This window comes from Bicyclus anynana, chromosome 19 (assembly GCF_947172395.1).
Source record: "Bicyclus anynana chromosome 19, ilBicAnyn1.1, whole genome shotgun sequence".
Lineage (NCBI taxonomy): Eukaryota > Metazoa > Arthropoda > Insecta > Lepidoptera > Nymphalidae > Bicyclus > Bicyclus anynana.
This window is the reverse complement of record NC_069101.1, coordinates 2072993-2100992: the sequence shown is the minus strand read 5'-3', so window position 1 is coordinate 2100992 and position 28000 is coordinate 2072993. Positions and strand designations below refer to the sequence as shown.

Sequence of the window (28000 nt, the reverse complement as noted above, 5' to 3'; positions counted from 1 at the left end):
AAACGATCTGTAGGGCCATATAGTAAGTACATGTACCTATAGTTTGATATGTTTGTTGTTAATATGTTTGTCTGTATATAAATGATGTATGTATACTTTTATCAAGGAATTACGAAAAATAAAACTAAATATATATATTACAAAGTATATTTTATTTCATATCACACAGCCCCGAGTAGTCGTTAACCATAGATTACAACCATTTTTAATAATCTATCTATAATCTATCCATTAGATATTTGTCTGTGACATATGAGTATTACTAATTATTTATTGTTATTCTACGACAAGTTAATGTTCTGCGATCTCAGTTCTCACCTCTATAGCTTGGCAACTTCGGTCGTAACACTCATAATGGTCCGCGCGGGCCGGGGGGGCGTGTAGCGATGAATGAAAAATCCACGACTCATGCACCTCACTTTCCCGCGCGCACGATTTCACACCCGCCCAGTCTTTCCCCCCCGTCGCCCGCATATCATGGGAGTGTCATCAACGAACTTGCCAGACTACAGACCTAACATGCCTACAAACGACGTATACCTTAAAGAGAAATAGACAAATGTCCACCAATATCAGCGCAACCGGAAATATCAGTATCTCTTTCGTTGCGTTGGGACGTAAGAGACGGGACTACTCTGCCGCCATTGGTCGACATTTTGTCTCTAAAGTTCACGAGATAATATCGTTGTACCAGTGGCGTACCTTGCCTTGGAGAGGCCTTGTATCAAAATAGTTGAGAGGCCCAATAGACGAGCGGCAAATCCCGAAAATCTCTTTAGTTTTTTATTTATGTTTTATTTCTCCAGGAAGCACCAGATTAAGAAAGATTGTTAATATTTTTTTTTCCAATTTTTGCTTTTACACTTACGGGGCCCCTGTAGTCCGGAGGCCCCGTATCATTGATACAGCGGTAACTACGCCCCTGCGTTGTACGCATTATAAGCATAATTTGTATAATGTTCGCCACGGATCTTTATGTTTGTGAAGTTAGCCGCGCAATGAGTATGCGCATTCGTACAGACGCGAACCGAACGTACCGTTATTGATTCACTAGCTGACGCCGCGCGACGTGGTTCCCGTTCCCGTAGGAATACGGGGGGTAATATAAATAATATAGCCTTCCTCGATAAATGGACTATCTAACACTGAAAGAATTTTTGAAATCGGACCAGTAGTTCCTGAGATTAGCGCGTTCAATCAAACAAACAAACTCTTCAGTTTATAATATTAGTATAGATTGCGCAGTCATTTGTCGCTAACTTCACAAACACAATATCTCGGTGCGGACGCTATAAGTGACAAAACGTCTAATAAGGAAGCGAGTTAGGAAGAAGTACAACTTTATTCTACGACATCTGACGGTATCTACACGGCAAAGATGCCAACCAATGTAATACTAGCAGTGTATGAATATGTTAGAATTGTCAGACAAAAAAATAATTTACATACTTGTAGATAACTTGTGATGCATTGAGCAACCTTTTTTATAGCAAATTCATTTCTTTTTTTAATCATAACATTATCAAAAGATTATAGTAAAGTACAAGGTATTTGAAATTGGATATTTTCATTGTATAAACCATATAATGTACGAGTATGCGTAGACGAAGAAGTAAATAGACAATATATATTTTAAGGTTGATCATAATTTGAAAAAAGTCACAATACGTTTTAATAGAAGCACAAAAGTCCGTTAATAATTACAATTTTAACTTTTCTGGATCATCGTCACCAGAAACAATGACACGCATCTTGGCACGAAAGATCACCTTGTCACGCTTCTTTAGAATCCATAAGATATTTTTCATAATTTTGTTACTAAGTACCCTATTACTAAAAACATAAGGTCCATAATCCCTCGCCCCTTATAGTTGTTTACATCGATTTATCTTTTGTTATTGTCGAATTTCGTGGAATAAACAACACGTATGTAGAAGTTCCCAGAATAGTCTAGAATTATTGTAACGGGTTTAAATACGCAACCGACACTTTTGACTTTCAGAGCGAAGCGAAGTAACATTAAAGTGTTTTTCAGATAGCATGGGTCCGGTGACAGTCGCCTATATGACGTTTATATTACGAATTATTATTGTAAATCGCGGCAAACTTTCAAGAGTGAAACGAACTGTCACCCGCACCATCCTACATGAAACGTACTGTAAGTGATACCAGCGATACAAGTGAACAATAGTGAACTCGGCTACGATTTTGGACAACGAATTGCCTAAACTGGAGTGTGTATTGTGTGTGAGAGTGGAATAAAGTCTTGTACGAGTCACCAGGTGTTTAATTCCAAATCCTCAAACCATAGACGATAACACTATGTTGCTATGACATGTATTTTTTCAGGGAATACGATGGATTATACAGCTATGTCTATTTACTTTTCTGTCTACGTATGTTAACTTGTCGAGCCCATTTTGATAAGATTACCACAAAAAATATCACATACATAGTTCCCTTTATTACCGTTGCGTAATAGTCCGTAGCGAATATTCCAGTGCGTCACCCGTAAGCCACCTCCTCCACGATGGTCTCCCAGGAGTCCGTGGACTCTGTCTCCCACGAGTCGTCTTCATCTTCATTCTCGTCGTAATACGCCAACTGGAAGCAGATTTCCTTTATTGTCAATTTGCGTAGTGGGTTCATAGGTTCGATTTCCACAATTTGAAATTTGTGTCATAAACATGGATGAATGTAAGGTACTTTATATCAGTCGTCCATTTGGACTCGACAAAACCATAGAATTATTTGCTCTGGTTGCTCTACAGTCTACACTATATATATTATCTGTACCACGGTGCCGCCCAGCAGCGCCACGGTGCCGCTCAGCAGCAGCGGCATGCTACAGTGACACTAACAATATAAACGCACCTCGTTGTCATGCAGTCGATGCACGGTTTACATTCTAAACATCCACGCCTGCCCCAGCAGCGCCACGGTGCCGCTCAGCAGCAGTATGCTACAGTGACACTAACAATATAAACGCACCTCGTTGCCATGCAGCTGATGCACGGTGTGCATTCTGAACATCCACGCCTGCCCCAGCAGCGTCTTGGTGCCGCTCAGCAGCAGCAGTATGCTACAGAGACAATTACAATATAAACGCACCTCGTTGTCATGCAGCCGATGCACGGTGTGCACTCTGATCTAGTACATCTACGCCTGCCCCAGCAGCATCTTGGTGCCGCTCAGCAGCACCAGTATGCTACAGAGACAATTACAATATAAACGCACCTCGTTGTCATGCAGCCGATGCACGGTGTGCACTCTGATCTAGTACATCTCCGCCTGCCCCAGCAGCATCTTGGTGCCGCTCAGCAGTATGCTACAGAGACAATTACAATATAAACGCACCTCGTTGTCATGCAGCCGATGCACGGTGTGCACTCTGACCTGGAACATCCACGCCTGACCCAACAGCGCCACGGTGCCGCTCAGCAGCCCAGTATGCTACAGTGACACTTACAATATAAACGCACCTCGTTGTCGTGCAGCCGATGCACGGTGTGCACTCTGATCTGGAACATCCACGCCTGCCCCAGCAGCGCCACGGTGCCGCTCAGCAGCAGCGGCATGCTGAAGCGGCACTTCCACGCCAGGCTCATCAGGAAGATGAACAGGCTCTTGCGACCCATTGCGATTACATCTGTGGAATATCATTTATTACGCAGTGTCTAAGCAGTTTAATGTTGTATTTTTTTAATTAAGGGTTGGTTTCAGCACTGATAAGTGTAGTATATATAGTAAATAGTAGGTAAGTGTTTCACATTCTTACTTGATGTCCAATAACAAAGATAAAACTTGTGAATAAGCTAACACACATTTATCACCAAGTAGGTAATCTAAGCTTTCTTTGACCCTTAAAGGTCTATCTATCATCATCTACCAGCCGTTGTACATCCACTGTTATCTGTAAGAACTTTTAGGGTCATAACACACGTATCAACTCGGAATAAGATCGTCACGTCACCGTATCGACTCAAGCCGTCTTGCCCTCCTAGCCAAGTGGCACGTCGATTCTCTTTCTACGATCGCTAACGCTTCGAAACCTAGAAAGATGTATGGAAATGACATTTGCTATCGACAGGTCACGTGATCAAGATCTGTTATTCCCATACATCTTTATAGTTTTCGTAGCGTTAGCGATCGTAGAAAGAGAATCGACGTGCCACTTGGCTGGGGGGCAGTATTGTTTGTATGAAACTCCTTAGTGCAGCGTACACTAATCAAAATCGTAGCGTAATCTCGACACAAGCTCACGAACTAGATGACGATCCTTTTCAGAGTTGATACTCGTATGTACTAATGGTGGTTGTTAAAAGTTTACCACGTGGATGTCTGTTATATGCTTAGTCCAACGGTCGGGAATCGAACCCTTAACCTTTCGAAGTCAAGTCTTTACAAGCCTTAACCATGGAGCTATCGAGACACCTATATCCATACTTATACTTACCTATATGTATATTAAAAGTGAGCTTTCAACCGATTTTATAAATTCTTTCAGCCAGTGAAAGCCACATTATCAGCGAGTAACATAGGCTATATTTCATCCCCGTACTTTTACGGGAACTAGGCAAATAAAGCCGCGAGGCGTCTGCTAGCGATTAAATAAAGATGTCTTTGGTCTTTCTTTCTGGTAGGGTTGAGAGTTAAGACTTCTAAGTAACTAGTTCACTAGACAGTTGTGATTATGTTTGTTACACTCTCACACCTAAACTAAATACTCAACCGATTTTCATGACATTTTGAATAGTAGTTTGTCCAGAAGCAAAGCACTTTCCTCTTGGGATATCTTTTAGACCTTTTAGAGTGTATAGGTACGTGTTATTAAACGAACTAAAAAAAAAAATAACTTATAAAAAAAAACTCAAATAACTTATGAATGTAACTCATTTGGATATTGAAATAACAAAACATAAAACGGGGTATGAAAACACACAATAATTCCAATTCAAGCACTTTATTAATATGAATTGCATTCATAATATATTTCGATACACACATATAATATAGACATAAATAAGAACGTTTTCTAAAGCAAGCCAGCAAGAGAAGATAAAAAAAAAATACCATTAAAACTTTTTTAATAATTTTTTTCATCACATCACACTTATATTATAAAGGTGAAAGATTGTGTGTAATATTTTTTTTTTATTCTTTACAAGTAAGCCCTATCTACCTAATCTAAGATGAAAGCGGGCTAACTTGTTAGGAGGAGGATGAAAATCCACACTCCTTTCAGTTTCTACACGACATCGTACCGGAACACTAAATCGCTTGGCCTTCTTTGCCGGTAGTGTGGTAATTAGCCACGACCGAAGCCTTCCACCAGCCAAAGTGTGTATGTTTATAACTCCTTCACGTCGCAACTACTGATCTGATTGGGCTGAAATTTGGAACATAAAAATAACATACCCTGGATCAAAATAGGCTACTTTTGATCCCAAAAAACCCCATAGATCCCGCGGGATGCGTCACAGTAAAGATATTACAAGCAGTATAATAACTCGGCCGTATTTTTGAAATAAATACCTACAGCCGCGCGGTACGTAAACATGTCATAGGGCTGCCCGCATGCAGCAATTTAATTACATTTGCTAACTTTGTGTTTCCACTTAGTTTTGTGATTGTAAATAAACTTATTTAAATATAAACAAATAAAATACTTTGTAAATTGTAGTAAAATGGGAAGTGATAAATAAAAATGCGTGTTTTTTGATTGGTTGATTTAATTAAGGCTGATACTACGTCAATGATCTTGAAGGATTGGTCGTATTCTTAAACATATTTATTTCGGTGATGCCATCTAGGTATTACCTCCACACTACGTGAACAAATAAAAAAAAAGATAAATACCTTCATGAAATTGTAGTGATTTAAAATAGATAATGAAACAATGAACAAACGCACTAATTGTCCCTACGATACGATAGTTCCCCTAGATTTCTCTAGGATGCCATTATCAGATCCTGACATGAAAAAAATGGGACTAACCTGAAAGAATATTCATCCAAACAAAAAAGAAACGGTTTACAAATGACGGAAATATCGCTGTAAATACGATACGATTCTTTTTGTAAGTCGGTTAAAATTCTTGTCACCAATGCCAAGCTGAGCAAAAGTTTTATGAGCTTGCACATTAAAGTGCATAAAATCCGCCATTTTGATTTTTTAAGAACTAAGTTACCCAGTGACACTCGGCCTATCTAGACGAGTCTAATGACATATCATTTATCAGTATGTGTGCTTGGCAAATTTGTTCGTAACACTCCCGAAGGTCGGCGCGGTCCGGGAGGGGGGTAACGATGCCCAGCGCGTACGACTTCACACCCGCGCAGTCCTACTGGTCATAATTAAAAAAATCTAATACTATTAATACACTTTACTCTGTTAATACACCGTGCGTTCGTTCGTCACCGCGGCACAGTCGCGACTGTCTTCACCCTACGATCACCCCATGTTCAAGGAGCGTAGGTATAGCTCGCGTTTCGACCTCTAGTATGAAGTCCAACTACTGGTTGTAATATCTTTTCTGTGGATGCGTGTAAAACAAAATATTACAAACTCCTTTTTTTTTGTTTTTATTCTTTACAAGTTAGCCTTTGACTACAATCTCACCGGATGGTAAGAGATGACGCAATCTAAGATGGAAGCATAGTTCCCGCGAGATGTGTGAAAAACAAAATTTTACGAACTCCTGGTGCTAGTAAAGTATTATTTTAACCTATCTCGTCTCGCTTGCTTTAAAAAACCTTCTACTGACTACATATTACAGATTACACTTTCCAGTAGGCCTATGATGTTCACCACGACTCCTCGAGTCGAGAGAAAGACAAATGTTGACCAATAGCGGCGGAATCGAAAACAACAGAAAACCTATGTTTTTGTCTTTAGAAGTCGTGGTGCGCAAAAGATATTTTATTAAGGATAATGAACTAAAAAAGGGCCCCAAAATATAACAATCTTCTAAAACTAGTAATGTTTTATAAAGTTTTTTTTTAATGAATTGCTTAAAAGGACTATATCATACTTTTTAAGTCGGTGAAAAAATGTGCTTAATTAATTGGTGTGTCCTGTAATATGCAATCAGGTTTATAGTACAAATAGGTACATTAGAAACTTTATACTTATATTTAACAGTAGATAACATAAATACAGGAACTCTTATAAATATATTTGGAATGTAGTACAGCTCGAATAATCAACACAAACATTTTCCACAAGGGATGTTTTAAAAACATTAAAGACTTTAGAAATCATAGTTTTCCTTGTGAACTAACTTTCCTGTTTTAACGAGGATTGTCTTAAAAGACAGAATCTTGAAATAATCAAGTTTTCTTGAGATAAGTTATCTATGATTATCTGTAGAAGTAAGTCGGGCTAAGAAACAAGAACCTGATTATGATTATGATTTTTTTTAATTAGTTAGTAAAAGTTAGCCCTTGACTACAATTTCACCTGATGGTAAGTGATGATGCAATCTAAGATGGAAGCGGGCTAACTATTTAGGAAAAGGAAGAAAATCCACACCCCTTTCGGTTTCTATACGGCATAGTACCGGAATGCTAAATCCCTTGGCGGTACGTCTTTGCCGGTAACTAACCGCGGCCGAAGCCTCCCACTAGTCAGACCTGGACCAATTAAGAAAACCTCAATCGGCCCAGCCGGGGATCGAACCCAGGACCTCCATCCGGCCATCCAGGCCATCAATTTATCACTAAAGTACTGAAAAATTTATTAAAAAAAAACAATTATAACTTGAGCAAGAAAATCATTTTCTTTTGTTGAGCTGTGTCAAGGTGTAAACGCAGACAACAACACAGACAAGTAGAAAACGTACATAAGAAACAACACAAACAACAATCTACTACACGTTATAGCCATAGCCTACCAGTTTGTTATCAAAGCAACAAATATTAGGGTGAGTTCACATTACGAATTGTTATACAACATGGTTATATAACATATTTCAATTATGTAGAAATTTTAATTGACAGATAAATCTAAAAAATGTTACCAAGACACAAGTTTAGTAATTTAAAAAATCAATGTTTAACAATAATGTAAAAGTTACGACAATGATGTTTATAAAGGAAGAGCGAGACCTTCTGACACAGGTATTTACCTAAAAGAAGGTCTCAGCCCTATTATTTAAAACAAAAATTTCATTTTCATTTTCATTTCGTGTTCAATAATAATATCCAATATATAGACATCAGTGATAAGTCCTTATATAGTTTGACTCGACTGTAAAAATAATAAACATGTATGATAAAGTTGCGGCCAAAAAAGGGAACTAATTTCTTACAATAAGCATACAAAACAGATTGCTAAAGATATTTGTGGCCAATTTGGATATTTTGTTTGGTCATGCTATTACTATATTTCTAATTATTATCAAACCACCTAAATATGTTAGTTTTTGTTATATCTCTCTTAATAATACAGATAAACAATGTTTGTTTAAATGTTATATAACATTTTCTATAATCTGAACTCACCTTTATACATCTATAATAATAATTTATATGATATGAGAGTTACTAAATTTTCTATATTATACTAATTAATGGAATGTTATGAATTTGAATAATTTTGAGTATTTGCAGCATCAGTTGTTCTTTATGAGTATACAATTTTGTAACACCAATTTTAACATATACAAAAGTGTAGCAGAACAAATTTAAACATATGTAAAAATTTAAATTTTAAATTTTATTTAAAGAAGAGAATTGAAACAAATATAACTTATACTGAACTATAAAATAAAAAAAATATTTGTTTAAAAAGAACCACATAAAAACTGCTAAATAGATTTTGCATTGAAAATTACATATTTTTACGGGATATTGGGAACAGATGTCAAAATAAAAATCATTAAAAAATTTTCACCATCATCAAACATCTAAACAAAATCTTATTTTAGAATATATATTTCATCATTTTAATTTGTTCTGCTAATAGTTTGTAGAGATCCTATATCAATTTATGTAATATTCAAGAGATTACGAGTTTACAAAATGAGAAATTGTAACATTACTCATCGTCAAAATAATCGACATGTTCTCCAGGAGAAAATTTGCCCGAGAGCAAAACTTTGACACATTTTTTGGCAGTAATCTCTGGTTTCAACAGAGTGCCTTGGTTTCTGAAGGACGTGAAAACATCCCTGAGATTCTCGTTAATGGCCTCCTCCAGGACATTGTCAATCATAGCCGTTTCCACCGGCCCAGGAGAGTAATTCAGGACTTTGATTTGCTTTTTCTCCTCAGCCAAAACTCTGAAATACATTTCACGGGCAGCTTTGCCACTGCAATAGTAAGCCATGCCTCCCATAGGTTTGATAGCGCACAGAGATGTTATATTAACAATTATGACCTTCTCCTCGAACTCTTCAAACAGTTTGAGGAACTGAGTGTTAAGCGATATCACTTTGAATACGTTCAGGTCGTAATATTTACGAAGCTCTTGTATATTCTCCATACGGGACGTCTCGATTGCCAAATTGCCAAGGGACCCAACATTATGGAAAATTAGAGCGTGGGCAAACTCGTCAACTTGACGTCCAGATATGGCTCCTTGGAGGATATCCATCATCAGCTCCTCTGTTGCAGTTGACAAATCAACAGCATTGCAAACAACTTTGACATTCTCTGACTCACATAAACCAGCTGTTACAGCGAGTTCTTCATTGTTTCGTGCTAGCAACAGCATGAGGGAATCGGGTCCGAGGCATTTGGCGATTTCCACAGCGATAGCTCGACCTATACCTTGAGAAGCTCCCGACACAACGCAGAAGGATGGTTCTGAAAGGTCTATGTTGGTCGATGATGATGCCATGACTACTTACAAGGGTTCACAATGTCAAGCGGTTATTCTTGAAGTAGTTTCTCAGATTCTGTGTCTCCAATGACAGGGTCCAAGTCACAGCCCTCTCTGATCAACCGGTCGATACAATCTGCTCTATACGCCGATAAATTGTCCACAACTTTGTTCTTCTTTTTCAACTTCTCGAGTTTTCTCTCTGTAAAATATATAAGCAAGTCTTTAAAGTAAACTATTGCACAACCATTCTTTATAAAATTGTCGAAAGAATAAAGGCAAACGGTTTTATGAACAGTATAACATTTTGTTGTAACTATGACATTAGATAACCTTATTATTTAACTGAGTATTCAAAAGTCAACATCCAATGGTATATCAGAGATAAAAACTGTGTTGTAGTTAATGTGTAAGAACTACAATCAGTTCTTAATATGATGTAATTAAAATCAAATGAACAGTTCATTTTATTAAACATTGAATTGAAGGAGGAAAAATCAAAATAAGAATATCCCAAAAAAAGCCAATAACAATACATCAATACATATTTAAAATAATAATGTATGCACATTGAAACTTATGTACATGAAAAAAAATATGATAGTACAGAAAATAAACGTGTAATATACAAATGATAAGAACTTTTTTTTTTTTTTAAATTCATTACTATTGTGCAATCAGCTGCAACAGCTTTAAGCAAATTGCTTGTAGGTACTAAATGATAAGAACTTGTTTAAGTAAGTAAGTTAAGTAAATATACCTTGATAATAAATTAACAAAATATGATATCACAAACAAGTCACTCAATATGTTAAATGCTGAACAAGCATTAACAGCAGAATTCATAGGCACCCCCAGGGGATCATTCATCTGCTGAGTGTCAAATTCTCTAACAAATAGAGGTCAAATTCAACACTCTGCAGGGGATTGCCTGGGGCTGCCCCTACAACATCCATGATTTCCAATGTAAGTGTAAAATACTCGTAAATACATACAATTATGTCATATAAAGCTAATCCATTATTCCAGTTAGTCTATTGAACTTTGAATCATAAGAGGTCACACTATGAAAGATTAAGCTTTTATTCTAAAAAATTTGAATGGTCCATGGTCCCCATCATTATTGTTAGCATTTGCTATTGATTGTTACCAAATCAATCTTAACAGTATAAGCCCATCAACACATATTTGAACGGTGAGTTTCAGCTCCATATACACTCTTCATACATAATGAAGGGGCTTGGCTCTGTAGTAGAATGATGATAGTAAAATAGAATGACTTACCAAGAACAGCTAAATACTCAGCAGAATCAGCCAATTTATCACTTTTCTCTGGTTTGAAGTTGTCTTCAAACTCTGGCACAGTAGATGTGATATTATTTTGACAGCCCCAGGGATCCATCAAACCTACAAATAAAATAATTATAATTATATAATACTCTTTAAAGTGTTTTTCAGATAGCATGGGTATGGTGACAGTTGCCATAAAACATTCATAATACATACTATTATCATCAATTGCAGCAAAATTTCAAGAGTGAAATGAACTGTCACCATAGCCATGCTAAAAACACTATAGTTACAATATTCCTTGATTGAAGCATATTTGACACACATTCGGCATTTAATACTGTGATTATTGATCATTGGAACTTTATTTCATTTGAAATTGTTTCTATGAGAATACAGGATGAAATGTAGCCTTGTAGTTATTCACTGATATTATGGACAGTATTTTTAAAATCCAGGTCCTGTTTTGATACCAAACAAAGTTTCACTACAAAGATCAAACAAACAAAAAATCAACCAAAATGCTTTTTTTGGGTTTCATAACACAAAAAGAAAAGTTTTTACAGGAGCACCTTTCAGTGTGTCTCTCAAGTTAAAAGAAACACATGATATTTTATTTTTGTAAGAAGGTTTGACTCTATGATGTATTACACCCACAATACACCACTCGTGAAGTTGATCAAAGTTAATTGAATACCATAGTAGGTACAAACTACCCTTTGCTTCATGCAACCTCACTTCGCCTTGCTCAACTTCCAATCATATTCAGTTTTTGCCAGAGTCAAAGAGCTCAAAGTGATCAGAGCTTGTACATGAAGCTTGCATGAGCCTTGCTACGCTACTTGGCTCACAGAACTTTGTTGAAGCGAGTGAGGCTTCTGTAAGATGACAAGGGAACAAATGACAGGGTCACTGTTCACTAAATATTCACATTTAGGTTCTAGGTATAACCGACAGTCCTCTGTGTAGAGCATGCATGGAGGAAGAAGAAACACCAATACATGTTATGCTTAGATGCAGAGGTGTATCTGAACAACGCTCAACACACATTGAATCCCCGGCAACAACAGACTACTAAGCTTCTAGAGCGAGCTCGGTTGGCTGGAGTGACTCAAGCAGGGACCAGCACCAAATGGACCTACGTACAACGGCCAACCCCTAGTGGCCAAGTGCGGAATAGGCCCAGGAAAGAAGAACACAAACATGTTTGTGTGTGTAAAGAACTTCAGCACAGAAGAAATATTTTTTTTTCATTCAAGTTCACATTTAATGTTTTCTGTTTTCATACATTACATCTGATCACCACTGTGGAAGCATTGGTTTGGGCTTAGCCTCACTGACTCATCATTGACAACCCATATTCGGCTCACTGTTGAGCATGAGTCTCGGAATGGGAGGGGTTAGGCTAAAATTTCACCACACTGGCCCAATAGAGAATTAAGAAAATTCTCAGGTATCCAGGTTTCCTCACATTGCTTTTCCTTCAGCATTTGGTATGTATTTAATTTCTTAAAGTACACAACTTAAAAGTTGGAGCTGGATTCAAACCTACACGCTCTGAATTAGGCTAGGCAGAGGTCACATCCACTATGCTATGTAGACACTTACTGATAACTACCAGATTAGAAGCAATATTTTTAGAATTTGTATATTGTATTGTTAATTTAAATAACAGACAGACAATTAGTCAGTCCATTTCCTTTTCAGGTAAGAAAAACTTAAAAAGAAAAATAATAGAATCACAATTTTGAATGTAAAGTATACATTTTGGGTAGAAAGCTGCAAAAAAATATGAGGGATGGAAAATATTTTCTCAATAAAAGTAAAAAAAGATATACAATTGAATATAACATGAGGGAAGCCCTTATAAAGATAACACACACCTTTAACTACAAATACTATAGTAGCTTGGCTTTATTCTTATACAAGTAGTAAGCAATCAATAGCCATGGCGCCCATTATGTTACAATTATTGATTTGTAGATCTATTCCTATGAAACACTTAGCTGTAATATCACATTTTTTTGTCAAGTCAGATCAATGGATTATGTGGATAGCCACTAATTTTGGACCTTAATTTTCCCTGCTTTCCGGTTAAGCAAGATTGTTGTAAAACTAGCACTCTACATTGTTTTATGGGCATTTTTTTTCAAAAGAAGTTTATTTACGCCGCCAATGTCATAAAACATTTCACTAACGCACGAGCGAAGTCCACGAAAATATTACGAAATTAGTCGTATGAATTATCGAAATGTGTCATTTGTAATTTGTATTTGTTTTTCTTACATTCTAAGGTACTTACATGAAGGCCTAAAAAGCCAAATGGGCGATTATTAATTTGTGAAAGGATTATGAAAAACCTTGAGCGAAAAATTAAATCACTGCTTCGAGGAATTAAAAAAATTGACAATTGACATCGCACAATCACATTGACATTTTGTATTTGACAATATTTGCTTTTAATTTTTTATCTGGCTGACTCTAACGTCTAATTTTTCTGAGCCCAAAGATTACAGTTACAGTGGGCAGGCCCGTCAAAAATAATCCTAGATACGTCAATGGACTTACTTAGAGTAATAATTAAAACAGTGTTGCCAGTTGGATCTTATGAGAAGTTACCCGAAAACCGAAATATTAAAAAAAGTAACCTTTTTGTGTAAAAAGTAACCTTTTGACTACTACTACTCTTGCTTTTTGCGTTCCACAGCATGGCTAAACCACCATTTCAGCCTCTGGGGGCTAAAGTAATTTTGTTTTTTTTTTTTAATATCTGTCTGTTACGAATACTAGCCAAGTACTAAATTACTACAAACCGAAGGAGATTTTACTCGTAAATAGAATCATCTTAAGTAAGGCCCTGATTGTTTGCCTTTTACTTATGGGATAAGAAAAATACAATTAAAGAGCAAGGATTTAAAAAACAATAGACGTTAATTTCTTAAATTCATATTTGATTTTTTTAAGAAATTCAATGTGACTGCAACTTATTTCGCAACGTCAATTGTAACGTCTTCATTTATAGTGAGATTGACACAGAAACATCGATGAGTTCTTGAGCATCTTGTCCGCATTTCTTGATTTAACGACCGTTCTGTTTTAGATATACGAAATTGTAAGTTAATTCTAAAAATTCCGAAATATCACGTAAAAGTAACCTTTTTATTAATGTAACCTAAAAGTTACCAATGCAGTCAAAAAATCACCTAAAAGGTTTCAAAAGTAACCTTCTGGCAACACTGAATTAAAATACGGCGCTACAAAGACTTACAGCTTATTTACTATGCTACAGCTGCCCTTGTGCTCAATCACAAATTCTTCCGCTTGAACCGAGTTACCGGGCGGTGTTTTTCATTTTAAGTTCATTCTGAAGTTCTCACTACTAATTAATTTATCTTACACCTACTTTATGAAATTAACTCAGAATTCCTCGTTGCACGTTGAACACTTTTTCGTTGATCACGAGGTCTTGTTTTTAACCGACTTCAAAAAGGAGGAGGTTCTCAATTCGGTCGGTATTTTTTTTTTTTTATGTATGTACACCAATTACTTAAAGACGCCTGGACCGATTTCAAAAATTCTTTTTTTGTTTGAAACGGTATAGTCCCCATTTGGTCCCATTGCCATCATGTCAAGATCTGATGATGGAATCCTAGAGAAATTGAGGGGAACTTTCGAAAATTATATGAGTGTATAGTGTGTTCGTATACTTTTCCATTTAGTACTTTTAAGCACTATAATTTCATGAAGGTTTAAAATCGATCTGATGATGGAGCCATGAAACAGCCGAGGGAACTCCTCGGCGATTTACAGCAGTTACCTTGTGTTTGGGCTTGATTAATTTGTATTAATGAGAGCTTTCCACATAGATATGTTGTGACTGTCATTTAGGGGTTTGGTGATGAAGACCAAGGACAATTAAGGGAACTCCTTAACAGTTTACAGTAACTACCTTGTGTTTTGGCCTTGATTAATTCGTATTCCTGAGAATTTTCTACCTAGATGAGTTGTGTCTGTTATTAGGGGTCTGATGATGAAGACCAAGGTCAATTGTCAATTAAGGGAACCCCTTAACGGTTTACGGTAGCTACCTCGTGCTTGGGCTTGATTAATTTGGATTGCTGAGAATTTTGTACCAAGATGGGTTGTGACTGTCATTAGGGGTCTGATGTATTCGTTTGAGATGAAATTTTACACTAAAAATGGAAAAATAATAAAAATTTTAATAAAAAAAATACAACCGACTTGAAAACCTAAAAACGTACCCACTAAACTAAAAAGCGAAAAATAACATCATAATATGTTCTACCTGCTGATCAGTATGAAGGCGGTGCTTAGCCGGTGTTGTCTTGATTTAAGCCATTTCTGACAGGACCCCATGAAACAACACTGTCTGCAAAATCTAAATCTATAAGATATTCTCACATGGCTTGAATGAATACATCACCGGCTTAGCACCGCCTTCATACTGATCAGCAGGTAGAACATATTATGATGTTATTTTTTGCTTTTTAGTTTAGTGGGTACGTTTTTAGGTTTTGAAGTCGGTTGTATTTTTTTTATTAAAATTTTTATTATTGAGTCCAGGTTGGCTCTACTATTACTAAACACTAAGTCATCATCATTAACAATAACAACCCATATTCGGCTCACTGTTGAGCACGAGTGTCCTCTCAAAATGAGAGGGGTTTGGCTTCCACCACGCTGGCCTAATGCGGCTGAAAATCCGCACTTTACTGACTTTCTTAAATAGAGAATTAGGAAAATTCTCAGGTAGGCAGGTTTCCTCATTATGTTTTTCCTTCGCCGCTTAAGACACGTGATATTTAATTTCATATAATGTAGGTACATAACTGAAAAATTAGAGGTGCATGCCCCGGAACGGATTCGAACCTACGCCCTCCGATATGTACCTGATAGCAAATAGTTTGTCTAAAAACGAATAATCCATGTATATTAACGCTTCGAAAACTAGAAAGATGTATTAGAATGACATTTGCTGTAGACAGTCACGTGATCAAGATCTGTCATTCCCATACATTTTTCTAGTTTTCGAAGCGTTAGCGATCGTAGAAAGAAAATCGGCGTGCCACTTGGCTAAGGGGGCTGGCCCCTGACATACCGCTGAGCAAAGTCGACACTCAGTATAGATATTGGACGCTGACGCCTGGACGCCTCTGAAACGAGTCTATTGAAAATTGATTATTGTTATTTATGTATTATGACGTCCATCATAGAATTTTATATCGGTAGCCCAGAATTTTAGTGTGGGTACTGGACTATTCCATTATTTATACAAATATCCATTATATATAGTGGGGGGGACCCCTCTATATACGCCTTACGGCCATATCATACTAGCGGTTTGCCAGCGGATGCAAAGCGAAGCGGAGGCGGAGCGGACGCGCAGCAGATGCGTCGCGACTGCGCACGAAAACGTTGCGGATGCGCGGCGGATTCGCAACGTTTTCGTCGCGGTTTTGTAGCGGATTAACGACGTACAGTACATTCAGTAACAAAATGGATTCTGACGAGGATACACTATTGGCTTTACTGTGTTTCTGGCTACAAACTATTGTTTATATTATTTGCATTTTTCTTTCCAAACCAACAAATCATCGCAGGTAAATTTTTCGTCGACTAGTTAATATTTATTGTTCGTTATTATGATGGGCCTAAGATTTAAAAGATTGTAAATTTTGCCTATGATTTCGGTTACTCGATCGTACATCGTTCAAGAGCCAAAAAAGTCGTACAAATACGATTTAAATCGTACGTTTGACAACACTGCGACGGACTGGCTTTTGTACGAGACAGTACAACATTGTGTTTCCGCAACGAATCCGCTGCGGATGCGCGACGTTTCGGTTGCGCAGCCGCTGCGAGCCCGTAACGTATCCGCTGCGAGCCCGTATTGTATCCGTTGCGAGCCCGTAACGTATCCGTTGCGATCCCGTAACGTATCCGTTGCGAGCCGGCTCCGCTTTCAATACGCTCGCAATCCGCTGGTGTGATAGCTCTCATGTCTATATGTAACCAATACTAAAGAACATAGTAGTGTTGTGGTTATCAACAGAGAGTTCATGGGTTCGATTTCCAGCACAGCTCAGTTTAGGATTTTATATTTTCTAAAAAAAAGTCCTGGTTTCTAGTCTGGACTTCGGCCGTGACTACTTACCACCCATGGGCAAAGACGTGCCGTCAAGCGATTTAGCGTTCCGGTACGATTCCGCGTAGAAGCCGTCAGAGGTATGGGTTGAATTTGAATTGACTGTTTGTATTATCTTAGTGCGTCTATGTCTGTAATGCTAGCCACTCACCATCCAATAAGTCCACGAGTCTGCAGCACTAGCACATCCGATAAAACTGACCGTGTGTTGGTCGCGATCTCCATGACATTTTTTCTCTAAGTGTTGCCGCACACGGGCCACACGCGACAACAACAAACGCCGCCACAAGAAACAAGAAGGGGCCACAAAAGTAGCAAAAGCACGCGACAGCCACTTGTGGCCGGTGGTCGACACTTGTGGTCGGTGGTTGCTATTTTTTTAAGCCCCTGCATGCAGTATCTTAATGGATTCGAATGAAGAAGGTTTAATTGCGCTGATTTTTATAAGAAATCGTCGTTGTAGAAGACGAATCCGTAGTTATTGGATATATCCAATTTTAACAGAAAGGGGTGCGGAATCGCGCAAGTGGTGTGTGGCGACGTTTAGGCCTACTTCAGACTACTTTAGTATTTTAGTCGAGTACGAACAATTTTTGGAATTACTGCCCAGAAATCGTTCGTACTAGGTATTAGTGTCGTAGTCGTGTGTAGAAGCGAGCAGCGACGATTGTAGCGTGTGGCGGCCACCGGCGTCAACCGTGTGCGGCGAGTCCTTATAAATCAATCAATCAATCAATCAATTTATTTTGCTAGAATATGGTACATTTACATAGGTCTTTTAAATTATATTTATACACATACCTATCCTGCCATATTTGGCGTGCAAAAGTTAGCAAATCTTACAAATTAATTTACAAATTACAAATTTACAAATAATAAAAATAAAATAAAGTTCGAATTAATTCATTAAAAAATAAAATGTATGAAAACTACAGGAAATATGCCGGTAGCGGTGTTTTGTGGTTGTTGCCGGTGGCCCGTTTGCGGGAGCCCTTATATACCTACGTAACGTGTTTGTCAAACAAAATGAATAATTTGCGTCTTATAGTTTTAAGCGTTTGTCAAACACTGCATAATGTTTGACAAAGTTGCAAGCAAGTTTGTCAGATGTTAGGTTTAGGTACTTGTACCGAATCGTAAATCTATGGTTAAGGCGTTGCTATTGGGGGCGTAAACATACATAAAAAAATACCTAGCAAATTGAGAATCTCCTCCTTTTTGAAGTTTGTTAAAAACAAACAAGCACTGGTTGGTTTTGATGAGCGGCAGTTTTAAACCAACTTCAACAAATGGCCTTTTACGGCCTCCGTGTCGCAGTGGTATGCGGGGTAGATTTACAAGACAGAGGTTCTGGGTTCGATCCCCGGCTGGGCCGATTGAGATTTTCTTAATTGATCCAGGTCTGGCTGGTGGGAGGCTTCAGCCGTCACTAGTTACCATCCTACCGACAAAAGACGTACCGCCAAGCGATTTAGCGTTCCGGTACAATGTTGTGTAGAAACAGAAGGGGGTGTAGATTTTCATCCTCCTTAGCCCGCTTCCATCTGAGATTGCATCATCACTTACCATCAGATGAGATTGTAATCAAGGGCTAACTTGTAAAAAATAAAAAAAAAAAACCTCGTCCCTCCCAGCAGAGTTAATTTTTGCGAATACCTACCTGCCTAGTTTATAGATAAAATACCTATAGCTCGTGCGGATTAACTAGACACCTGGCTCGTATGATGTTTGTACTGTGTTTGTATGGATGTGTTTGGTAGCCAATTGTCAAGTTAATCCGCTCGGGTTATATCTTCCAGCTCGATACCTCGATCGCAACTTGTTTAAAAAAATAGAAATGTCTCTTTTGGAAGCAACTGTAATTTTTCTTGGCAACGCTGTTTGGGTGGACAAGTCAGTAACAAACGAATTATTAGGAGAAAGTAGAAACTATATAAACACACATATAGTATAGTTACATGACTCCAGTCTAAAGGTGTAACGTCAGAGGTTATGCAAAGAATATGAATTGGCTGCTACGTCATGAGAATGAGATATTTTATACCTACGCTCATATTTGTATTTAGCTCTGGTTAAAACTTAATACTATGTTGTGACGCAACGACTCTCAGCAAAGTATCACAGCAAAATACGGCGTGTAATGTATGGGTACTCAGAAGCATGATTACAAAACGCTTTGTTTATCAATCCATACAATACTATACCGTATTAACGCTACATAAAGTCTAATTTGTGTTAGCATAATCAGTCAGTGCTAAAAGTCTGTCACTTTGGAAACAAAATATGAAAAACTGTTATCTAATACGCTGTAAATAGAGTTCTATTTACAGTGCATGTTTGTTAAGTGATAAAAGCAGTTTTCACGGAGCTGCGAGCGGTCGCACTAGACGCAGCTGCCTCCCCGCCCCGCGCGCCGCACTGCCGCCGCCCCCTCCGCACGCCGCACCGACCCCGCGCGTGTCGCGCTTTCAAAGAGTAAACTCACAGAACTATAATAATACCGTCTATTTCTAAAGTTTTGTCTCTCAGAGACGACAATACGCAAATGATTTATTTTAAATTTTAACTTAACACGTATTTCTAAGCGTGAATATAAAATTGTTTGTGTGTAATTTAGTTCATATGAATTTTTAAGAATCTTATTAGATTTTTTCGTGAATCCAATACAAAAATTATTTTAGAATTGCCTATAAGAATCTTGTTGAGTTTCATTCAAAGAATCAAATAACAACAGTGAGAGCTATTCAGAGATATTTGTCTAATTGTCCTTATGCGTAAAGACCGCCTCCAATTTTTTCCACAATTTCCGATCCCTCGAAGATTTTGCCGAGTTGCCCACTTTTATGTTGATCAAACGTAGTTGAAGAAGAAAGATTTTGCCAAAGCTAGTTGCTACGTAATATAATTTGCTTCGTTAATAAGTGGGTAAGTGTTGAGATATGGTTTCAAATATTTCACCACTTATCATAATATTTGCAACATTAAGAAAATGAAAACTGTTATCACGTAGTGTCGCATGTGCGTTCCAACTCTTTGCCGCAGGCGGAGCGCGGCTCGCGCCGCCATTCTGGATATTTTGACGGGAAGGTCGGTCACGTGACGCGGCGCGGCGGCGGCGGGCGCGGGGGGCGCCGGCTAGACTCTCCAGTAGCCGAGCCATCCGTCTGCTGCTCCGACTGCGCCGCTCCGCCGTCCCTCCCCCCGCCGCACCGCACTACGGCGACGACCGACGCGGGCGGCCGACGTGTACCGTGCGACGGATGCGCGAGCCCCGGCTCCTCGGCGAGATAGAGCGGCTCGCGCGGACGGATTCGATCGCGGGCGGGCCTCGTTCCGGAGAGAATAGCCTCGGCCGCGTATTTTTGCACGGCTTCGCGGGGCGGCGCGGCGGGGGCGGCGCGCGCGGGCGGCAGACATGACCGGGCCGCGCTCGGGGCGCCACGCGCGCGCCTGCCGCTAGAGCGCCCGGCGCCATGGACGCGGTCGCGCCGCACATCTCGTCCGTGCTGCGGACGTACCAGGCCAGCGCGCCGCGCAGCCTGCAGGGCCCGGGCGGGGAGCGCGCGCCCGCGCCCGCCGCCGCGCCGCCGCGCCCGCCGCCGCCGCAGCCCATCCCGCTGGGGCCCGCCGCCGACGGCGCGCGCGGCGAGCGCGGCGAGACGGCGCTGGAGGGCGAGCGCATCTCGTGCTTCAGCGTGGGCGGCGAGCGGCGCCTGTGCCTGCCGCAGATCCTCACCTCGGTGCTGACGGACTTCTCGCTGGACCAGATCAACCGCGTGTGCGACGTGCTGCAGATCTACTGCTCGCGCTGCACGCCCGAGCAGCTGCACGAGCTGAAGGCCACGGGCGTGCTGCCGCGCTCGGCGCCGTCGTGCGGGCTCATCACGCAGACGGACGCGGAGCGGCTGTGCGCGGCGCTGCTGCACGCGCCGGCGGCTGTGCGCGCGCGCCCGCCGGGCTTCCGCGTGTACCACGAGTGCTTCGGCGGCGCGCGCGGCGTGTGCGCGGCGGACGGGCTGGTGCAGTGCGCGGAGTGCCGCGGCGTGTTCGCGGCGCGCCGCTTCGTGTGCCACTCGCACGGCACGGAGCACCGCACGTGCCACTGGGGCTTCGACTCGGCGCGCTGGCGGCGCTTCCTGCTGCTGCCCGACGACGAGCCGGAGCGCGAGCGCTGGGCCGCGCTGCTGGACGAGCTGGCGGCGCGCGAGGGGCGGGAGGCGCGCCCGCCGCCGCCGCCGCCCCGCGCCAAGCAAACGCTGCCGGTGCCGCTGCCGCTCAAACGCAAGCAGGTGAGTCCACTGCTCTGTTCCTGTTCTTTGTCCAACCAATGTTTGTCAATCAATTGATATGAAACATCTCTATCCGATGGATCTCTATCTAGAAATAGGCAGCTGTGGCTGATAAGATAGATTAGAGTCTATCTTAATAATAAGTAAAATTAGTATCTTAATAATATGTAGAGCATCTCTAACAACCACTCTATTATAGAACTCGCTGCAGTTCTAATTGGGTCAGTTTATGAGACATTTTTCTGAAATTCGTCTAGCACCCAGGACTTACGGGACGTTTGTCTTCTGCGGCATAGTAAACTCTTACAATTCCTTCTCTTTAAGTCGTGTTCCTCCATCTCCATCTTTGATTGTACTTTTTACGCCGTCATGTCATGTCTTCGGCTACCCGCAAAGCATCGTGAAGTCGATTGTGGTCTCTCAGTTTGAACCTGGTCAGACCAACGTCTTGGACTGCGGCCACGAGGCGTCTTTCCATCCAGTTTTTCGAGATTATCTGTCTTTCCTGGCAATGCGTCCGAAGTACTCTTCACTTGAGGCAAATGGTAGAGAGTCCAGTAATGTAAACTTTGAGCTGGGTAATTAAAATATGCGTTGGTCCCTAACTGCAGTCCAGCATTTTCCTTCAGCACCATATTTCGTAGTCCAGGGGAGCATTTTTCTCCACCACCATATTTCGAAAGCTTCAATTCGATTGCGGTGAGCTCTACCATGCCGTGAGTAAAGACCCCTAATCAGAACAATTTGCATCCAAACAGTAAGTGCGTTGCTGTTTCTATCGATCTATTGCTTCTCCTATAGCAAGATGATAAAAAAAACATGTAGTGTAAAACAAGACAATGTGCTTTGTTGGTGATTTCAAATTATTATTATCTAAGACTATTGTTCGATTCTTCGGAAAGGTCTTTGACGCATTGTAATAATCGTCCTGTAGCTTGGGACATGCACATGCTTATAGCATTCTAACTAGAATCTTATTATAAAATCCAAGAAAATATCCACTTTCATCAGCCTCTTTTGCATGCCGTTGGTCTAGTTACGGTTGTATTATAATTATGGTATCTATGATTATAATACTCAGTGCATTGTTGGTGCTATAAGTAATGGCTAAAGGTATTGTGGTAAAACCTGAATCGTGTCTATAATGTCTGTACTATGGTAGTAGAAGATGCTCACGTAAAACCGATTTTGATAATCGGGTCTAGTACTGGTCTAGTAGTAATTGGTTAATAGCGACTCTACCACCGGCTCAGAAGGCAGAGTCTGCGGAGAAAAACCGGCAAGAAACTCAACAGTTGCTCTTTTGCAAAAAATCTTTCTTTACAATATTAATTGTTATTATGCACTACATAAATTTAGCAATTGTACTTTTGTGAAGCTGAAAGTAGATTCAGTTGCTTTCACACATCTTTGTCATATTTCAATGTCTTTGTCATAAACTCGTAAATAACGGTGAAGGAAAACATCGTGAGGAAATATTCCATACCCGAGAATTTTCTTAATTCTCTGCGTGTGTGAAGTCTGCCAATCCGCATTGAGCCAGCATGGACTATTGGCCTAACTCCTCTCATTCTGAGAGGCGACTCGAGCTCTCTCTCATATATATAAATTTACCAAAAAGTGTTAATGAGTTTTGATATGCTGTCTTCCTCGATGTGAAAACAATAAAATCCCAGACCAACTACAGGTCCGATTTGAAAAATTCTTACAGTGTTAGATAGCCCATTTATCGAGGAAGGCTAGGATTCTATTATCTCCGTATTGCTAGGGGAACGGGAACCACGCGGTTCAAACCGCGCGGCGTCGAAAGAAAGTTTACGTCTTGCGAGCGAAGTCGCGGGAGTCAGATGGTGTGTTTATAATGATGATCACGGGCTAATACTTGCCCGGACTGCCGCTAATCACCCATCAGTTAAGATCACGAGTACTGTGATAGATTCAGTCTATTTGCCATGCGTGTACAATGTACGCAGGGATGCGTGTACGTTTTACACGCAACTGTACGCACACGTATCGATCGGGCGTCGTAATTACACGTCTGTGTCTGCGTCTACTTATCTACACGCTTTCATTCGTAGACACGCCACGTCTATTGGGGTCACTTTCTGCGGTTTATATTGTGGTTATTTGTGTGCCTGTGTTATTGTCATATTTAAAACACAGTCTTGCTAGGAACCTACTTGTAAAGTTCGACTTGCTCTAGGTTTGTACACTGCAAGGCAAAAACAAAAAATCTTGGACTGGCAGTAGGCGTTATTTTATGGAAGTACATCATGATTAGATAATAATTTGTCTATTTTGCTATTATCCGCGAAAAGCCGACGAAACCAAGCGACAACGTCACCCAGGTCGACAATTTTTGACAATTAGGGACATTTAGACAGAGGAGCGAGGCATGTTCAAGATTCTATCTTTACTCGATTTTATCTATTACTCTATCGAAATAAGTATGCAATAAAATCCCTCGTTTAAGGATGCTTTTCCACTAGAGATGTGCTATGCAGCTATGCTGCGAAGATGCAAAAAGAAATTAAAATTTTATTTATTGAATAAAATGTCATTGTAACACATGTCGCATCCAGTACGCTCTAATCTTTGTTTTATTAAAACTAGTCGTGTATTCTACGTAACAAACATGTAATTTTGAAACTACCCGCATTTTAGCAATTATTTATTTGATTTTTTGTATGTAAAATTTAAATCTAATTAGTCTGTACACACGTGAATAATTTGTTTAGTTAAGTTTATTGTATTTCTCGTATAAGCGAATTCTTTTGAGAAAATAAAGATCTTCGCATCCAACGTAGCACATCTCTGGTGGAAAAGCACCCTTAAGTTGGAAGTTATGGAAAGCTGTACGGCGGTAGTAAATTGCAATCTCAGTGTAATTTGTTGGCTTAGCAACCGACGGCGCCGAGTCGAGACCCCGGCGTATATATTGAGGTCATTTTTATACAATTTCACTATGTAATCACACGATAGACAACTTTTATGCCTAACTGGCAGACAAGACAGACGTACTACGAAATGTTTACTCCTATCTCTACATAATATTATATAACAAACTCCTTCCACGCCTCTGTCTGTTACCTAGTTCTTGTGCAATCATCATTATCAACCCATATTCGGCTCACTGTTGAGCACGAGTCTCCTTTCAGAATGAAATGGGTTAGGCCTTAGTTCATCATGCAGGCCCAATGCGGATTGGCAGACTTCACACACGCAGAGAATTTTAGAAAATTCTCAGGTATGCAGGTTTCCTTACGACGTTTTTCCTTCACCGTTTGAGACATGTGATATTTAATTCCTAAAATGCACACAACTGAAAAGTTGAAGGTGCATGACCCGAACCGGATTCGAACCTACGCCTTTTTGAGCTATAACATCTCAATGTATAAATGCCTCTTTGGAAATATCTTAACTTCGTACGTCAAGAAACACATTGTTTGTGAAGATTGAGATAATTTCTACTGATTTTGACTGTATTCACGAATTGATTCATTATAAACTTCCACAAAGTAACGCCTGCTTCTATTCAATACTGTTGAATGAATAAGCGGCATCTAGCTTAATATAAGTCCGCGATATAAAATAATATGAAGACGCTATTAATGATAATGTGACCTTATCAGAAAGTATACGCGACAAAACAACATACCTTATCAGCAGACTTAATGTTAACAGATAATGTTAAACGTGTATGAATTAAATATATTTACTATCAGTTGCGTATGCAAATGTATTATCAACGCGAAGACCTGGGTTCGATTTCCAGCTTAAGTCTATTTAGGATTTCATACTTTCAGTAATTCATCATCTTATCTTAGAGATCCGTGATAGCCCAGTAACCTCTGCCTCCGATTCCGGAGGGTGTGGGTTCGAATCCGGTCCGGGGCATGCACCTCCAACTTTTCAGTTGTGAGCTTTTTAAGAAATTAAATATCACGTGTCTCAAACGGTGAAGGAAAAACATCGTGAGGAAACCTGCATGACCTGCATGACTCTGCGTGTGTAAAGTCTGCCAATCCGCATTAGGCCTGCGTGGTGGACTATTGGCCTAACCCCTCTCATTCTGATAGGAGACTCGAGCTCAGCAGTGAGCCGAATATAGGTAGGTAACATATCTATAGTATAAAATAATCATTGAAAATAACAAAGCGAGCCAGCAATACATTCAGTGCATACGACCATACATTAATTGCATGTTAATGAACCAAATGCAACTTGTCTCAGCGCTGTTGTATATTGAATCTTATTGCTATTGTAATAAGAGTCACTTTATGAAATGTATTGTATGTAGGAGCCTTGTAAATGATTATATTATTGTTTATAACAAAAAAGCTCATGTTTATTATATTATTATTATGTTATATCTGGTTTTTTTTTTGCATGAAATATGTATTAGTATTACATATTTATTAGACACGCGTAGATGATTCATGGCTTTGAAATAAATTAAAAAATAATTATTGGTAGGTATAGTAATGTTTTATTCTTTTGTATAGTTTGTATTTTTTTTAAATTATATTTTTGGATATCGTCTCCAAAGAGTAAAAAAATCTTTTGTAGGTTTGGGTGTACTCTTCTATAACAAGATCCCCAAGACTGTGATGGACCTGCCAATGCATAGCTTTAAGCAATGTGTCAAAAAACATTTACTTAATCGAGGTTACTACACCATTGATGAGTTCCTCAATGATAAAGATGCTTGGAGGCCATTGGATCAGCTTCCACCTTCACACAGGAAGTAAAACTATAATAAATTTAATGTTGTCATCAATTGTAAATTATTTGTATGATTTTTGTTTAAAAGAGCAACTGTTGAGTTTCTTGCCGGTTTCTTCTCAGCAGAACCTGCTTTCCGAACCGGTGGTAGAATCTTTACAAATAGTCAACTGACGTGTCAAAAGTGCTTGTAAACTGAGCCTACTTGAAATAAATGAATTTTTGAATTTTTTTATTTTGGATGGATTTAAAACGTATTTTAACATTTGAAAATTCGATTCACTTTCTACTATACATCTTAAATTAAGCCACAGATAGTACAAGCGAATCCCTGCGACTTGCTATATGTCGTCAGTCCACCTGGTGGGGGGTTTGTAAGGAAGCTAAAACTGTATGAATTTTCATCTAATTACGATAAAATATTTTTATTAATAGATTTTGAAATTTTATAATCTTATTTATTTTGCAAATATCCAGTCAATCTTTGCTTTTTATGTATAAATTAGTTAACATTGACCCTATTTACCCGAATGTATCATAAAAATCAATATATTCAAACTTAGTCATCATCCCCATTATATGGTATTTATTTAAATCTTTCATTTTCTTCTACATAAAATCATTTATCAGTGGGCCATTTAAACTTTTCCCAACTTAGCATTTCGCGGGTCATTCTTGACTAGGTGCCAGCTTTTCGCTCACGACTTGTTCGCCTCTCGTTCTGCGTACTCGGTTCTGCCGTAGATTTTTTTAACATCCGTAGAAACATCCAAAGATTTTATACTATTAGATATGTCACTAACCTTCGATTGATGCGAACTAGGTAATTGTCTTGATTTCATTTGGTTTACTATGTCGTTGGGGAAAAAGTCATGACGTTTTGAAGGCTCCCAAGGAGCTTTAATTTTATAATTTATATTTATTATTTAATTTAATAATTTAATAATCCACCACGCTGGTCCAATGGGGATTGGCAGACTTTACACTCGTATAGAAAGAAAATTCTCAGGTATTTTTTAAAAGAATATTTGCCATATATTTTGAATACTAGCTGATGCCGCGCGATTTTACCCGCCTGGTTCCTGTTCCCGTGGGAATACCGGGATAATATATAGCCTATAGCCTTCCTCGATAAATGGGCTATTCAACTGAAAGAATTTTTCAAATCGGGCCAGTAGTTCCTGAGATTAGCGCGTTCAAACAAACAAACTCTTCAGCTTTATAGGAATATTAGTATAGATTTTGTTTATGTTGTACCAGGGGACAAGACTTGAAAGGTATTGAGAACAATATATTGAAGAAACAATGTCCAATAGTCCTTCGTGTATTTACGTACTGACTTTTGTCACGTATATCCGCATTGATTGTTATTGCTATGTATTATGGTCACATTTCTATGATATTAGATAAAAGACCTATATACAGGGTGTTGCGGAGTATTTCCCATAACTTCAATGCACGCCATTGATGATCAATTATTCTCACGTTTCTGCAGCACCCATGACTATAACTGATCGTGTATTGGTCACTGCGTGCATGACGGCTCGACTTATGAAACGTGAGAATAATTGACCGTCAATGGCTGACTCAAGGTGTCAAGTTCACTTATAGGAGCTGAACTGCATAACTAATTATTTTTATCTAAAATAAAAAAAAAAACTTTTTATGTTTTCATACAAAGTAATTCAAATAATTCCGACTATTC

General features: G+C 39.2%; 2 protein-coding genes across 6 annotated transcripts in view; one reads left to right on the top strand and one right to left on the bottom strand.

Moving 5' to 3' along the window:
- Nucleotides 1-133: 133 nt before the first annotated feature.
- On the bottom strand, nucleotides 134-13609 carry LOC112056263 (sepiapterin reductase). 4 transcript variants are annotated; one of them, XR_002887585.2, is made up of 5 exons: nucleotides 13418-13570; nucleotides 11110-11232; nucleotides 9854-10027; nucleotides 3470-3649; nucleotides 134-2604 (listed from the first exon to the last, which is right to left on the bottom strand). XR_002887585.2 is itself a non-coding variant. In XM_024096658.2 (5 exons), exons 4-5 carry the CDS (start codon nucleotides 3636-3638, stop codon nucleotides 2506-2508), a joined length of 255 nt encoding a protein of 84 aa, XP_023952426.1. In that variant the 5' UTR covers nucleotides 3639-3649; nucleotides 9854-10027; nucleotides 11110-11232; nucleotides 13418-13609; the 3' UTR covers nucleotides 134-2505. The 4 variants fall into 4 exon arrangements, 3 of the variants coding, with proteins under 3 accessions (XP_023952426.1, XP_023952425.2, XP_052743398.1); XM_024096658.2 differs by having other exon boundaries at nucleotides 3483-3649; nucleotides 13418-13609; XM_024096657.2 differs by lacking the exons at nucleotides 134-2604; nucleotides 3470-3649 and having other exon boundaries at nucleotides 4948-10027; nucleotides 13418-13571.
- Nucleotides 13610-19092: 5483 nt separating this feature from the next.
- Nucleotides 19093-28000, top strand: part of LOC112056264 (ski oncogene) — a 92570-nt gene continuing 83662 nt past the window's right edge. The window contains exon 1 of one of the 2 annotated variants that reach the window (XM_052887521.1): nucleotides 19093-21570. In XM_052887521.1, the coding sequence (XP_052743481.1) occupies nucleotides 20755-21570 (816 nt within the window). In that variant the 5' untranslated portion in view covers nucleotides 19093-20754. The remainder of the gene's footprint in view (nucleotides 21571-28000) is intronic. The other variant, XM_052887520.1, reaches the window with a different exon arrangement.